Genomic DNA, 15,252 nt, shown 5'->3' with positions numbered 1-15,252 from the left:
CTAAGGCTGTGTGCACACGATGCAGATTTGCAGCGGATTTTACCGCGTAGAAACGTTGCATATCCGCATTGTGATGTACAGTAGCCTTAAAATCAATGGAAAAAATAAAACCGCTGTGCAGACGCTGCAGATTTTTTCGCGCGGTTTTCCTGCGGTACAAAATACGCAGCATGTTACTACTTTTGTGCGGTTTTTCATCTCCCCTGTCACCAAATCCGCAGGGGGAGAACCGCAGTGGAAAACCGCAAGAAAACTGCAGCAGAAATGGAAGAAATCCACAGGAAAAATGCAGGTCATTTGACCTGCGGATTTCTTCCATTCTGCGCGGAAAAATCCGCAGGGCCAAAAAGTACGTCTGCACTCAGCCTTAATCTGCTATTCTTTACTAGCTAATGAGTTTTTTCAAGTACCTAATTAGAAAAGTAATGCCTACCATGCATGGTGGCATTAACAAATGAATATGCTGGTGAATTAATGCACGTCAATGAGCCATTCAGGATGAATTCGCAAATTTTACATTACATCAAAGGGAAATATGCAGTCCGCACACAAGCCTCTACAGAGGGGATGATCAGAGCAGGGAAAAATACTATTCAGTATAAACAAGTGCAAAAAGTGCTGACTTTAGTAACCAGACTCCCCTGCAAGAGAGTCCCACAGGAGGAGATAATTTATTCATCATTTTTACCTATTGCAGCTGTAATTGGACAGCCATGGTAATGGTGTTGTGCATTTTTCATTCAATCCTTAATTGTATTCTGACATATTACTCATTTGTGATATCTGGGCATTGATAATCTCACCTACTCATTAAATATTGTGCTCAGAGCTGAACAACCAATTTTAGGCTATGTGTACACGTTGTGGATTTTGATGAGTTTTTGGACGCGCGGAATTGCATCAAATCCACAGTGTAGTGCACAACCAAGGTTCGTCAATGGGAAATTCAGAATTGGTGTGCACATGCGTTAAAATACATGCGGATTTGCAGCATTTTTTTTCCCACAGCATGTTAATTCTTTTTGCAGATTTGCAGGGTTTCTGCACCCATTGAGTCCGTCAAAACTGCTGGTTTAAAAAGATTTGCGGTTTTGCTGCAGAGTTGCATATGAGAAACTATGCAGATAGGGAGGAGGAAAGTGTGTGTGGAGAATATGTGCGTGTCTGTCTGTGGGTGCCTGTGTGGATCTGTGTGTGTGTAGGCAGGCAACAGGATCAGACTGGCCCACCGGAGAACTGGAGGATTCTCCGATGGGCCCAGGCATTAACACCTGCTGGCATACTGACAAGCAGCTGCCTAGGGCCCCCAGCCAGTGGCTATGGGGCCCTTGAGTCAAGGGGGCCTGCCCTGTGCCAGCATAGCAGCAGCTGGAGACATGATCCTGTCCCCACTGCTAAAGCGAAATGAATATTCTTCCTGTGGGCGTGGAGAGGAGTGAATACCATTTCTCTTTAATAGCGGGCAGCGTTGACTGCAGCTAACACTGCCCGCATGTAAAGCCCCACCACCGTATCACACACGCAGGCACACAGACGCACACAGCGCAGCACATCCTGGCGTCCTGCTTCCTATCTGAGACAGCCCAGCTGGATGACGTCATCATCCAGCGCGCTGTCTCAGAAAGCTGCCGGCGAGGAAGAGGCTGCCAGGATGTGCTGCTGCGGGGAGGTGAGCTGTGCTTTGTGTGTGTATGTGGTGCAGTTCTTTATGTGCGTGTGAGAGGGGTGGTGGGAAAGGACAATTATATTGGTGGGGGAGGCAATGATGGAGGTGATGGGCAATGATGGAGGTGATGGACATTGGTGGGGGGAGGCAATAATGGAGGTGATGGACAATGATGGCGGTGGGGAGAGGCAATGATGGAGGTGATGGAATGGGCAGTGATGGGGGTGGTGGGGGAGAAGGCAATGATGGAGGTGGTGATGAGGACAATGATGGGGTGGAGAAGGGATGTATTATACTTTGAGGGGGTTACATTATATTCTGTGGGGGGACTGCATTATTCTCGGGAAACTACATTATATTCTGGGGGGCTACATGTTACTATATGAGGGGACTACTGTATACTCTGGGGGGCTGCATTATATTCTGTGGTGGGGCTGCATTATTCTCTCAGGGTACTACATTATATTCTGGGGGGCTACAGTATACTCTATGGGGGGCTGCATTATATTCTGTGGTGGGGCTGCAATATACCCTTTGAGGGGGGGCTGCATTATAACCTATGAGGTTGCTATACTATATTTTATGGTGGGACTGCATTATACCTTATGAATGGGTTGCATATTTTGTGGGGTGCTGAATTATATTCTATGAGAGGGGGCTACATTATTTTGAGGGGGGCTACATTATATTCTAGGAGCGGGCTACCCCTCTATGATTCTACCCCAACCCCTGCTGCATAATGAAGATGTGTACTACCTTATGTTATACCCTGATATTAGCGTGTTTTAACACACAGTTGGTGGTCTTGTAGTTATTTCTATGTAGCTACACAGTGGGCCCCAAGAATGATTTTCTCTAGTGGCCCCAAGGTGCTCCAGTCTGACGCTGGCAGGCATCGTCTGATGGGACTACTAGTCCCATCTGGCTATGTCTGCTACAGTGACATCATTAGCCGATGATGGGACAATAGTAGTCCCATCATCCGGCTACTGTGTTGAATAATAAAAAACAAACAACAAAAAAAAACCTCTCTCCAAATGTAACGTTTATGGTTGTGGCCAAAAAGTTCAATGTTGGTCTCATCACTCCAAATTACCTTGTTCCAGAAGTTTTGAGGCACAGAGAAGTTTTGAGGCTTGTCTCTGTGCTATTTTGCGTATTGTAGGCGAGACACTTTGTGGCATTTGCGCAGTAATGACTTTCTTCTGGTGACTCGACCATGCAGCCCATGTTTCTTCAAGTGCCTCCTTATTGTGCATCTTGAAACAGCCACACCGCTAGTTTTCAGAGAGTCCAGTATTTCAGCTGATGTTATTTGTGGGTTTTTCTTTGCATTCTGAACAATTTTCCTGGCATTTGTCAGAGGTGAGGATGTTACCTTTAGTAGAAATTCAAACCCATTTGTGTCAACTTCTGTGCATGTTATCAGGCCAAAATCACCAGGGTATGTGAACTTTTGATCAGGGTCATTATGATTTAAAAAGAGAAAACACAGTAGTTTGACAATTAATGGCTTCACCCAACCACTAAGCATGAGTGGAGAAAAAGTTTTGGTGTTATCAATCATATTCTCTGAAAAAAGGCAAAGAAAGCAAAAATTCTGCTGGGGTATGTAAACTTTAAAGCACAATTGTACATTGATACCTTCAAATCATCTGTTGCTGTATTCCTGATAAATTAGCATTTCAAGTCCAATTCAAATGACGTGTTATGTCTTCTGGGGCATGAGAGAGCACTTCCTAAGCCTGAGCCTCCACAGGTTGTGTCCAAGCAAGGAAATCCGATAGTGAGCATTCAGACTAAAGAGGCTGATGCTGGGTATGGAAGCAACCTTGGGAGGCAGAGACTGAGGAAGTGCTCTTTTATATCTGCAACACTTATCACCTCATTTGCATTTTAATTCAAATGCTAGTTTCTAGGGAATGCAGCAACAGAAGATAATAATGCATCTCTTGGTCTACATTTTAAAAATTTTGTGTGCCTGCATCTGTGGTTTGAGGGTTTGAGCTTGCTGACAGATTTCCTTAAAGGGAAGGTGCCGTGTTTTTTCATAATTTAATGTAAAAAAGAAAATAGTATAAGAAGATATTGTCCCCTAAGCTTGACTCAGTGGTGTGTATGGATTTTTTTTTTTCTGTAGTAATGCAGCCACTGGGGACTGCCATCTTACCTCTCTGGCTGCTGAACGACACTTTCCATGCTCATTTATGGCAGTCCCTGGGCATAAGAGACAATAGTCGGCTGCTGACCCTATCTCTTTCATTGCAGCTGCATCAGGAGTGAACTGGCCACACCTCTGTGGGCAGCTCAATTCACAGCTGTAGGTGTGGCCAGGCGCCATCTTATTAGAGCCCAGTGCTTTTCTTTTAGCTTCATTTACACTCTTTTGCAAGCCCTGGATGCTGTACTGTTCCAGCATAACAGGGCTTGGATGTTCACTCTGCACACACCAGCTGCAGGAGAGGGATACAGGATGAGCTCCTGGAGACCAAGCTGCTCTTTCCAAAACACACGGCCAGCTGCTGCCCCTGCTCTTGCAAAACATAGGAGGAGCTGCTCCCTGCTGTTTGAAAACACTTGGCAATCTGCTGGACATCTAATCCTATCCTGTGTGATACTGTCTGTTGAGCTATGTATCTAATCCTATCCTGTGTGATACTGTCTGCTGGGCCGTGTATCTAATCCTCTCCTGTGTGATACTGTCTGCTGAGCCGTGTATCTAATCCTATCCTGTGTGATACTGTCTGCTGAGCTGTGTATCTAATCCTATCCTGTGTGATACTGACTGCTGAGCCGTGTATCTAATCCTATCCCGTGTGATACTGCTCTCCTGAAATACGCTGTGCTGTTGTCACCCTGCTCCTCCACCATATATCTCCCTCTGTGCTTCCCATAGACCAGCACACTGCTCTCCTGAAATACTGTGTTGCTGTCACCCTGCTCCTCTGCCATGTCTCCCTCTGTGACCTCCCCCATAGACCAGCACACTGCTCTCCTGAAATACTCTGGTGCTGTCACCCTACTCCCAGAATCCTTGCTGCCTGCCATCTTCGGTGACCGAAGACCCCATTCCTCTCCTCAGATCCTGTCCTGGCGATGTGTGAAAGTGAGGCGACAGGGGCCTGATATATGGTGGAAGGAGCAGGGCGACAGCAGCACAGAGTATTTCAGGAGAGCAGTGTGCTGGTCTATGGGGGGCGCCCTGTTCGGTGCCAGGGATTGTACATAGAGCACTGTGTTTTATACACATGGATGTCTGCTTGTCTGCTCCACAGAAATCCAGGAAACATTTCTGCTGATTGATGACCTGTCCTGATCCTGACTTTGCATGCAGACACAGTCAGTAACTTTGCAGGCCCCATCAAAATGGCAGCTCACTGTGTTCCTAGATGTCATCCTCTCTTTTCTCTTAGCAAACACCCAGAAGGGGAGGAGAGGAGTGACACCACACCATGTCAGCAGATTCCGCCCATAATTACTGCAGTGCAGTAATGTAAGCTAGTTGTACACTAGGTTTTTGTGCCAAATTTTAGTAGCTGCTCCCCCTAGTGTAAGCAAGTGGAAATGCCAAACTTTTTAAAATTATTTTTCATATTTTACAAATTTAAAACATGATAATATTTTTTAAGAAAGTGTAAACCTTAATTCTTCACATTTTTTCAATTGCTGAAAAAAATTTTTTTGGATGGCACCTTCCCTTTAAGTACGGTAAATTGCATCAAGCTGATAACAGCATCTGAGGCAGCTTCAGAGCAGTAAGTATAGAGTTACTGAATGCCAAGGTCACTGGTGTAAGAGTCCGGCATAATCAGAAATTGGTGTAGTACACCACAACATATGAAACATGGATAATGAGCCCCGGACATGAGTGCTGCGCCATCTTCTGAGCAATAGAGCAGGTTTCACCATCACTTCTTACCTAGGAGACTTTTGCGCTATGTTGCTGACATTTTATGATGGATAGTGTAAGTGGTGTATTGGCCTGTTTGATACTCGGAGCTCTGCCTCCCTTTCTGCAAACAGCCGCTGTATTTTGACAAGTGGGTATAAGTCGTAGGTTTTCTGCTGCTTGGTAACCTTCTCTGCAGCCAGATTGAGCTGTAACCGTTTGTTTTGTTCTACTCCCAGCCTGTGTTCTTGGCAGTGAAGGTCAAGGTATTATAGTCTGAGCTTCTCGATCAGGCTGCTCACTCTAGCAAATGTTGAACTGCATTTAACCATTTCTTTTTTATGATGCACTTTGTCATTGAATTAATTTTTAAATGGGTCGTGCTTAATGTAGGTCTGTAAACTCTGCTCTTCATATATATGTGTGTGTGTGTGCACTTGCTTTTTATTAGAGGTTTGGTTATGACTTCATTGGCTACGTCTACTGGACGGCTTTATTGTCTTGTAAAACTTTTGAAAATCGAGCATGTCTTGTTTTATTCTTAAATTGCACATGTACTAACATTCTTGGAGAGGATGGCAGAATGAATTTGATTTTTGTTTTAACCTTGCAACCCAGCTAATGGTTGTTTTTTTTGTTGTCTAAATGGCTATCTTTCTTTTACAGGCTTCCTTGTACTGTGCTCATTTTTTTAAAACCGAACCATGAAAAAGTTTAAGAGGCGACTTTCACTAACCCTGAGAGGCAGCCAGACAATAGATGAGTCTCTATCTGAACTGGCGGAGCAGATGACCATAGAGGAGAACAGCAGCAAAGACAACGGTAAGTTCAGTTTTGTATTGCATAGTAACATAGTAAGGCCGAAAAAAGACATTAGTCCATCCAGTTCAGCCTATAAAATTCTGTCAGAATAAATCCCCAAATCTACGTCCTTCTAAAGAACCTAACAATAACTGTAAGATACAATATTGTTACGTTCCAGGAAGACATCCAGGCCTCTCTTGAACCCTTCGACTGAGTTCGCCATCACCACCTCCCTCAGGCAGGGAATTCCAGATTCTCACTGCCCTAACAGTAAAGAATCCTCTTCTATGTTGGTGGAAAAACCTTTTCTCCTCCAGACGCAGAGAATGTCCCCTTGTGACCATCACCTTCCTTGGTATAAACAGATCCTCGGAGAGATATTTGTATTGTCCCCTTATATATTTATACATGGTTATTGCGAATGTGTTAAAGCGCTTGCTAGTTTGTATGTGACTATGTATGTTTTTTTTTTTTTGGGGGGGGGTTTTTTTTTTTTTTTTTTTACATATTATGGTATGTCATATTCTAATTTACTGTCCAGCTTGAATTCTGAAACAATTTTGCTTCTAAGATTCAAATGAAAGAGTATAAGTTTTCAAATACAAACTGAAAAAGAAAAAACAGTGAGTTACAAATTAACTGGAGGGGAATAAATTAGTACTAGAAAACAGAAACTGAGAACCCCATTGCATAATCCTCGCTCACAGGCCACAGAACTTAGAGGTTGTCCACTACTAGGACAACCCCTTCTTGATCAAAATGTTTGGCTTCTATAAAATAACGCCTATACTCTCCTCCTGTGCCAGTAACGTTCCCACGGTGTCTGCACTCGCTGTCGTGCAGAATTGTGACACATGACACCGGCGTCCACTCAGCGATAGCGGCACGGTCTCCGCCTTGGGGCAAATCAGTCTTGAAGAGGAAGTCAGGGCTCCAGCTGATCTCGGACATCATCTTCATGTTTGATTTGTCTAAAGACAGAGACCGTGACAACACCAGTGATTGGGCGCCTGCGTCACAAAGCACGAGAGCCCCCGGGGAGAGTGAATGCCGACATCGCGGCACAAGTGAGGGGTATGACAAGAAGTTGTCCAAGTAGTGGACAACTTTTTAACTTTTATTAAAGATCATATTAAATGAGGGTATTATTATTGGTAGTGAATTGTTAGAAAGAATCCGCCTCAAATTTGCTAGTATTGCCTGTATTATGTAAGTTATTACTTCTGATTATCACACGATGGCACCCTGGGGAGCCTCCACTAGTAGGCAGACAAGTTCATTTGATTTAAAAGTCCTCCCCAACATGTTTCACCGTATACTTGGAGTCCTCAGGGGAAGGGACAATAGTAGCTGAGATAATCTTATAAATATGCCCCTGCTGTGTACGGTGTAATGGTCGCGTCTAACCGTGCAGGAGCATGGTCCAATCATGCCACAGCTCCTAGGCAGGGGAGGAAGCAAAAGAGTATACAGACAGGACAGCAGGGGATCTCGGCTGATTCTTACTCTGAGGCAAAACATTTCACTACCTGTTTTTAAGCAATGTTTTACCTTAAAGAATCAACTGTGTGAGCCCCTGCTCTAATGTCTGTACAGTCTCAGCACAGGAACATTTGTTTTAGCACAACCAGTTGTGTAACTTATTATTCAACGATCTATTGATTAAAATGTTGATTAAAATGGATTTTGTTCGTGGGGAAAACCCAATTAAATGGCATTGGTCTTGGCAATTAAATGGCCTTTGGGATGGCTAATGACAACTGATGGCAACCAACTTTTCTTGATGCCAAGACTGTAAAGTAACTTGAGTGGGCGTGTTCTTAGGAGGCATAGCTTCTTTGCTTTCCTATGCCAGCAGATGATTTCCTTTCTGTGCTCTGAGCTGTAATAATGCAAGCTTCAATAAATTTAGCGCTAATCCTCCTTTACTTAAACTTTAGTTTATGCAGCCATTTAATGCTGGGCACATCCCTAGCCTAGACTGCAGGATGGAAAAGGCACGGGCCCCGATTCATCAAGATCGGTAATATTCTCACCAGCATTGATTAAGGGGCATGCTTCTGATTAATTATGAAGCGCACGCCTCTTAATGAATCAGAACCTGAACAAGTGACGTGCTCCTCTCCACAAATTTTGCTCCACCACAGCTCTGCTCTTTGTGGTGTTGCCCAGCTCTGCCCTTCTTAATGAAACTGAGCAAAACTAATGTGATAACTCAAAAGTTAAAAACTTTTTTGCACAACTCCACTTAGCGCAAAAGTTTCGTGACTTTTCAAAGCAATTTACGTCTGGCCATAGTTTAGGGTCCAAAAGCTCTAATACTCTTCATGATCTTGCTAGGACAATCGATAACAGTTTTGCTTGTTTAATGTTTAGGATACTGATGTCAGGAGACCTCGTTGTATCTCATGGCACTGGAGATGTCTGTGCCATCTGTTAGTGAAACAATTATTCTATTTAAGGAGAACTGTCTAGATTGGCATTGCTGAGATGGTTTTCTGCACAGTTTTAAAAGTAGGTTCTTCTATTAAAATCTAGATAATGTAAACGGAGACTCTGGGAAGATTTAGGCTATGTGCCCACAGTAGCGTTTTTAAACGCTCAGGAAACGGGTCTCCTTCCCAGAAAACGCGTGGAAAAAAGTGCGTTTTTTGCTACGATTTTTGCGGAAAAAAAGCGCGTTTTTTATCTGTTTTTTCCGCGCGTCTTCTGGGCTATAGGAAATAGCCAAAAACGCGGACCTAAGCGGAAATTAATGAACATGCTGTGTTTTTTACCGCTAAGCGTTTCCTCGTTTACCTCCTTTCCTGCAGGCCCCCGAATCCAAGATGGCGACGGGGGCCTTCGGGGGCCTGCAGGAAGCTGGCTTCCTCAGTGCCTGCAAAGCGCAGGCATGAGGAAGCTTTCTGCAGTGCCTGTGACAGATCGCTGATCTGTCACAGTGATCTGTGATGTGACAGATCAGCGATCTGTCACAGAACAGTGATGTCCCACCTAGGACTATTTAATAAAGTTAAAAAAAAAATTAAAAAAAAAAGTGTTAAAATAATTAAAAAAAAATCGCCAAATAAATTACAAGAAAAAAAAGATATTCCCCCAAACAAATCCATTTTTTGAAAATAAAAAAAAACACAATAAAAGTACACATATTAGGTATCGCCGCGTCTGTAACGACCCGCCCTATAAAACTGTCCCATTAGTTAACCCCTTTAGCGAACCCCTTAAAAAATAAAAATAAAAAACGAAGCAAAAAATGATTTATTATCATACCGCCAAACAAAAAGTGTAATTACGCGCGATCAAAAAGATGCATATAAATATCCATGGTACCTCTGAAAACGTCATCTTGTCCCGCAAAAAACGAGCCGCCACACAGCATCATCAGCGAAAAAATAAAAAAGTTATAGCTCGCAGAATAAAGCGATGCAAAAATAATTATTTTTTATATAAAATAGTTTTCATTGCATAAAACCGACAAAATATAAAAAAAAAGACCTAAATTAGGTATCGCTGTAACCGTACTGGCCCAAAGAATAAAACCGCTTTATCAATTTTACCGCACGCGGAACGGTGTAAACGCACCCCCCCAAAAGAAATTCATGAAACGCTGGTTTTTGTTCATTCTGCGTCCCAAAAATCGGAACAAAAAGCGATCAAAAAATGTCACATGCCCGAAAATGGTACCAATAAAAACGTCAACTCGTCCTGCAAAAAATAAGACCGGAAAAATTATAGCTCTCAATATGTGGTGATGCAAAAACTATTTTTACAATAAAAAGCGTCTTTTAGCGTGCGACAGCCGCCAAACATAAAAACCGCCATAAATAGTAAATCAAACCCCCCGTTATCACCCCCTTAGTTAGGGAAAAATAATAAAATAAAAAAAATGTATTTATTTCCATTTTTCCATTACGGATAGGGTTAGGGCTAAGGTTAGGGTTAGGGCTGAGATTAGGGTTAGGGGTGTGTTGGGGCTCGGGTTGGAGTTAGAATTGGGGGTTTCCACTGTTTGGGCACATCAGGGGCTCTCCAAATGCAACATGGCGTCTGATTTCAATTCCAGCCAATTCTGAGTTGAAAAAGTCAAATGGTGCTCCTTCCCTTCCAAGCTCTGACATGAGCCCAAAAAGTGTTTTACCCCCACATGTAGGGTATCAGCCTACTCAGGACAAATTGCAAAACAATTTTTGGGGTCCAATTTCTCCTGTTACCCTTAGGAAAATAAAAAATTGGGGGCAAAAATATCATTTTTGTGGAAAAAAAATGATTTTTTTATTTTCACGTCCGAGCGTTATAAACTTCTGTGAAGCACTTGGGGGTTCAAAGTGCTCACCACACATCTAGATAAGTTCCGTGGGGGGTCTAGTGTCCAAAATGGGGTCACTTGTGGGGAGTTTCAATAGTTTAGGTATATCAGGGGCTCTCCAAACGCACATGACACCCGCAGACCATTCCATCAAAGTCTGCGTTCCAAAACGTCACTGCTTCCCTTCCGAGCCCCGACGTGTGTCCATACAGTAGTTTTCTCCAACATATGGGGTGTCAGCGTACTCAGGACAAATTGGACAACAACTTTTGGGGTCCAATTTCTCCTGTTACCCTTGGGAAAATGAAAAAATTGGGGACTAATTGATCATGTTTGTGGAAAAAATACGATTTTTTTATTTTCATGCCCGGGCATTATAAACTTCTGTGAAGCCCTTGGGGGTTCAAAGTGCTCACCACACATCTAGATAAGTTCCTTAGGGGGTCTTGTTTCCAAAATGGGGTCATTTGTGGGGGGTTTCCACTGTTTAGGTACATCAGGGGTTTTCCAATCGCAACATGGTGTCCGATCTCAATTCCAGCCAAAAACGTCAAATGGCGCTGCTTCCCTTCCGAGCTCTGCCATGCGCCCAAATAGTGGTTTACCCCCACATGTGGGGTATCAGCGTACTCAGGACAAATTTCACAATAACTTTTGCAGTCCAATTTCTCCTGTTACCCTTGGGAAAATAAAAAAATTGGGGACTAATTGATCATGTTTGTGGAAAAAATACGAATTTTTTATTTTCACGCCCGGGCGTTATAAACTTCTGTGAAGCACTGGGGGGTTCAAAGTGCTCACCACACATCTAGATAAGTTCCTTGGGGGATCTAGTTTACAAAATGGTGTCATTTGTGGGGGGTTTCCACTGTTTAGGTACATCAGGGGTTTTCCAATCGCAACATGGTGTCCGATCTCAATTCCAGCCAAAAACGTCAAATGGCGCTGCTTCCCTTCCGAGCTCTGCCATGCGCCCAAATAGTGGTTTACCCCCACATGTGGGGTATCAGCGTACTCAGGACAAATTTCACAATAACTTTTGCAGTCCAATTTCTCCTGTTACCCTTGGTAAAATAAAAAAATTGAACCTGAAGTACTTTTTTTGTGAAAAAAAGTTAGATGTTCATTTTTTTTTAAATATTCAAAAAAATTCCTGTGACGCACCTAAAGGGTTAATAAACTTCTTGAATGTGGTTTTGAGCACCTTAAGGGGTGCAGTTTTTAGAATGGTGTCACTTTTGGGTATTTTCTATCATATAGACCCCTCAAAGTGGCTTCAAATGTGATGTGGTCCGTAAAAATAAAATGGTGTTGTAAAAATGAGAAATCGCTGGTCAACTTTTAACCCTTATAACTTCCTAACAAAAAAAAATTTTGGTTCCAAAATTGTGCTGATGTAAAGTAAACATGTGGGAAATGTTAGTTATCAAGTTTTTTGGGTGCCATATCTCTGTGATTTAAGGGCATAAAAATTCAAAGTTGGAAAATTGCGAAATTTTCAAAATTTTCGCCAAATTTCCGTTTTTCTCACAAATAAACACAAGTTATTTGAATGAAATTTTACCACTAACATGAAGTACAATATGTCACGAGAAAACAATGTCAGAATCACTGGGATCCATAGAAGTGTTCCAGAGTTATGACCTCATAAAGGTACAGTGGTCAGAATTGTAAAAATTGGCCCGGTCATGAACGTGCAAACCACCCTTGGGGGTGAAGGGGTTAAACATATCCAATTGTGAAACTTCATATTATTCCAAGATCTGTTGATTAAAGTGAACTTTGTTCCTGGGAAGACTCATTTTAAATCTGCTGCCGATCAATGGAAGGTCAAGTCCTAAGACTACATTGATCACTTAAAACACTGCTTTGATGCGCTCAACTCCTGCAGTTTTATGAGCCCATACACATGCAAGAGCTGAGAGTCGCTGCTTGTAGAAGTGAGCAGTTTTTGAGCAATTGGAGAGAAATCTCAGATGCTGGACCCCCACTAATTGGCAACATGTTTAAAAAGGTTGTCCAGGACTAAAGAATGGATGACCTATCAGTAGGATATGTTATATGAGAATCATTGAGTGTCCAATCACTCCACTGATCAGCTGCAATATGCTTCAACAGAATCTGGATATATGAAATGTAAGGTCTAGAAAACGGCAGCCCCGTACCAAGTACTGCAGTTTGTTTCCCATCCAAATGAATGGAAGACAAACTGCAAATTTTGCAGATACGGTAAGTCGCAGAAGTCAATATTAGATTTCACCCTTTCCTTTGGGAAAAAAATTCACATAATACAGGTTTTCTGCAGACATTTTCCTCAATGTGTAGGTGAGAGTTTTTTGCACCTCATCTACTTTGCTCATTCTATTATTTTGTCACTGATTTTCTGTACGCAAATTTGGAAGATGTGAATCAAATACGCACTAAGGCCTCCTTCACACATCCTGATATTTTCGGTACTGGAAACACTATTGCTGGCGCTATCCATGTGTGACCCATACTGGCGCCTGGGAAAAAGCAGTACAGGTAGCACTGTTCTCAGGTCCCAAATGCAGCTCTTATCATTTTCGCCTGGTTTCCCTGCGATTAGCGAGACCAGGAGAAGCTGATGAGACTTGTAGTCAGTGCCGGCAGTCTGTGTAAAGAGCATATTAAATAATTACATTTAATAAATAGGCGTGTGGTCCTGCTTATTTTTTTTTACCTGCTGAGGGAAAGCCAAGACCTAGGGGCTGGTGTTAATATTGTGGGAAGGGGACAATAGCCATAAAGGTTACCAGTGTATTAATAATAGCTCACAGCTACTTGCTTAGCCTTTACTGGTTATTATAGGGGGACCCCACCCAAAAAAATATGGGGTCCCCTCTTTATTTACTAACTAGCAAAGGCTAAACAGACAGCTGCTGGCTGATATTAGTAGCCTGAGATGGGGCCAGTGATATTGGCTCCTTTTCAAATTAAGAACATCAGTCCTCAGCCGCCCCAGAATTGATCTCAGGGAGGTCAAGCGACAATGATGAGCGTTGCATTCAGCACCTGGTGCCTGGGAACAGCGCTAACTGTACTGCTTTTGCCAGGTGCTTGTACATGTCACACTGAGGTCATGAGTATGCACGATATGCTGCCGGCAATGAACGGACATATCAGCATGTTTTGCACAATGACACACGGTCATTGGAAACACACGAACATGTGCGCAGACCCATAGTTTTGAATGGGTCTGCGTGTGTTCCAGTATGTGTTGTAAACTGTCACCACACGTATCGGAGGCACTGATGTGTGAAGGGGGCCTAACATTGTCTCTGAACTTCTGGTGCCACGAACATCTACCGTAATCATTTCGGAGTCCCCTTGCTGGGAGATAGTTGCGTGTAAGTAGGTGAACACCCTTAGACTATGTTCACACATTGCGTTTTTGCTGCGTTTTTTAATGCAAAGTAAAAGCTGCTTTTTGCAGTACCAACAAAATCTGAGATTTCAGAAATCTCATGCACACATTTGTATTTTCCTGACTGAATTGGAATTTTTTTTTTTTTTTTAAACTGCAGCATGTCACTACTTTCCAGCTTTTTTGCAGCGTTTTTCACCCATAGAAAGTAATGAGTAAGTGCAGAAAAGCAGCAAAAAAAAAAACATTGCCATAAGTTTTTGCTGCGTTTTTGGTGAAAATAGCTTCCACATCCTGCCTATTTATTTTTGCCATCCTCTATTGTAAACTAAAATGTCTTGGTCTCCTCAATGGAGCATGGCAGTTAGGATTACTACAGGTTTTGTTAAAGTAAACAATGGCCGACCAATGTGTAAAACTAAACACTGTGTGAAACTGAACAATTCCTGACCAACTGGGCAGCATGGTGGCAACGCTGGGGTCCTGGGTTCAAATCCTACCAAGGACATCTGCAAGGAGTTATTGCGTGGGTTTCCCCTGGTGTCTCCGGTTTCCTCCCACATTCCAAAGACATACTGATAGGGAACTTAGATTGTGGCCCCCAGTGGGGACAGCGATGACATTGTCTGTAAAGCGCTGTGGAATTAACGCTGCTATGTAAGTGAGTAAAATAAATAAACTCAAGGGCCCTGACCAATGTGTAAAAGTAAACCGTGTCCACCCTGCCAAATGCATTGCCAATGTCTTAGGTAAACTATTACAGACCAATGTAACTCCACCCTCTGTTACATTGGTGATTTATGTATTTTTTCATAAGAATAGTCACTTTTTTCAGACATAAAAACCCTTTTCCACTAAATTTGATACATTTGCCCATCTTTCCCAAATCTTTTATGGTTTCACATGTCATGCATTGGTGCCCTAACACCTTTCATTGTTCATGGTTGTATGATGGGAGCAAAGCTGAACTTTGGGATCCTGAAAAATGCAGCAAAACCTGCTTTGTGTGCAGTTTTTTTACAGCCAAGAGATCAGGTTTTGGCTGCACAAAAAAGCAACGTGTGAACATGGCCTTATTTTTGTTTTCTGTTATGAGTCACCATCAAATCCACTAAAGCATACAGTCAGGTCCGCACCCAATTCATAGCATGCAAAGCTAATTGAGACTCCAATATCGTTAATAGAGAACGTAGCAACAATCT

General features: G+C 42.7%; 1 protein-coding gene across 3 annotated transcripts in view; it reads left to right on the top strand.

The window, feature by feature from the left end:
• Positions 1-15,252, top strand: part of CDK17 (cyclin dependent kinase 17) — a 273,841-nt gene that overhangs the window by 123,847 nt on the left and 134,742 nt on the right. For all 3 annotated transcript variants that reach the window (XM_073556929.1, XM_073556930.1, XM_073556931.1), the window contains one exon: positions 6,222-6,377. In XM_073556929.1, the coding sequence (XP_073413030.1) occupies positions 6,260-6,377 (118 nt within the window). In that variant the 5' untranslated portion in view covers positions 6,222-6,259. The remainder of the gene's footprint in view (positions 1-6,221; positions 6,378-15,252) is intronic.

This window comes from Dendrobates tinctorius, unplaced genomic scaffold (assembly GCF_039654945.1).
Source record: "Dendrobates tinctorius isolate UK_male_01 unplaced genomic scaffold, ASM3965494v1 ptg000241l, whole genome shotgun sequence".
Lineage (NCBI taxonomy): Eukaryota > Metazoa > Chordata > Amphibia > Anura > Dendrobatidae > Dendrobates > Dendrobates tinctorius.
Note: the sequence above shows the minus strand (reverse complement) of the source record. Positions and strands in the feature narration are given on the sequence as shown.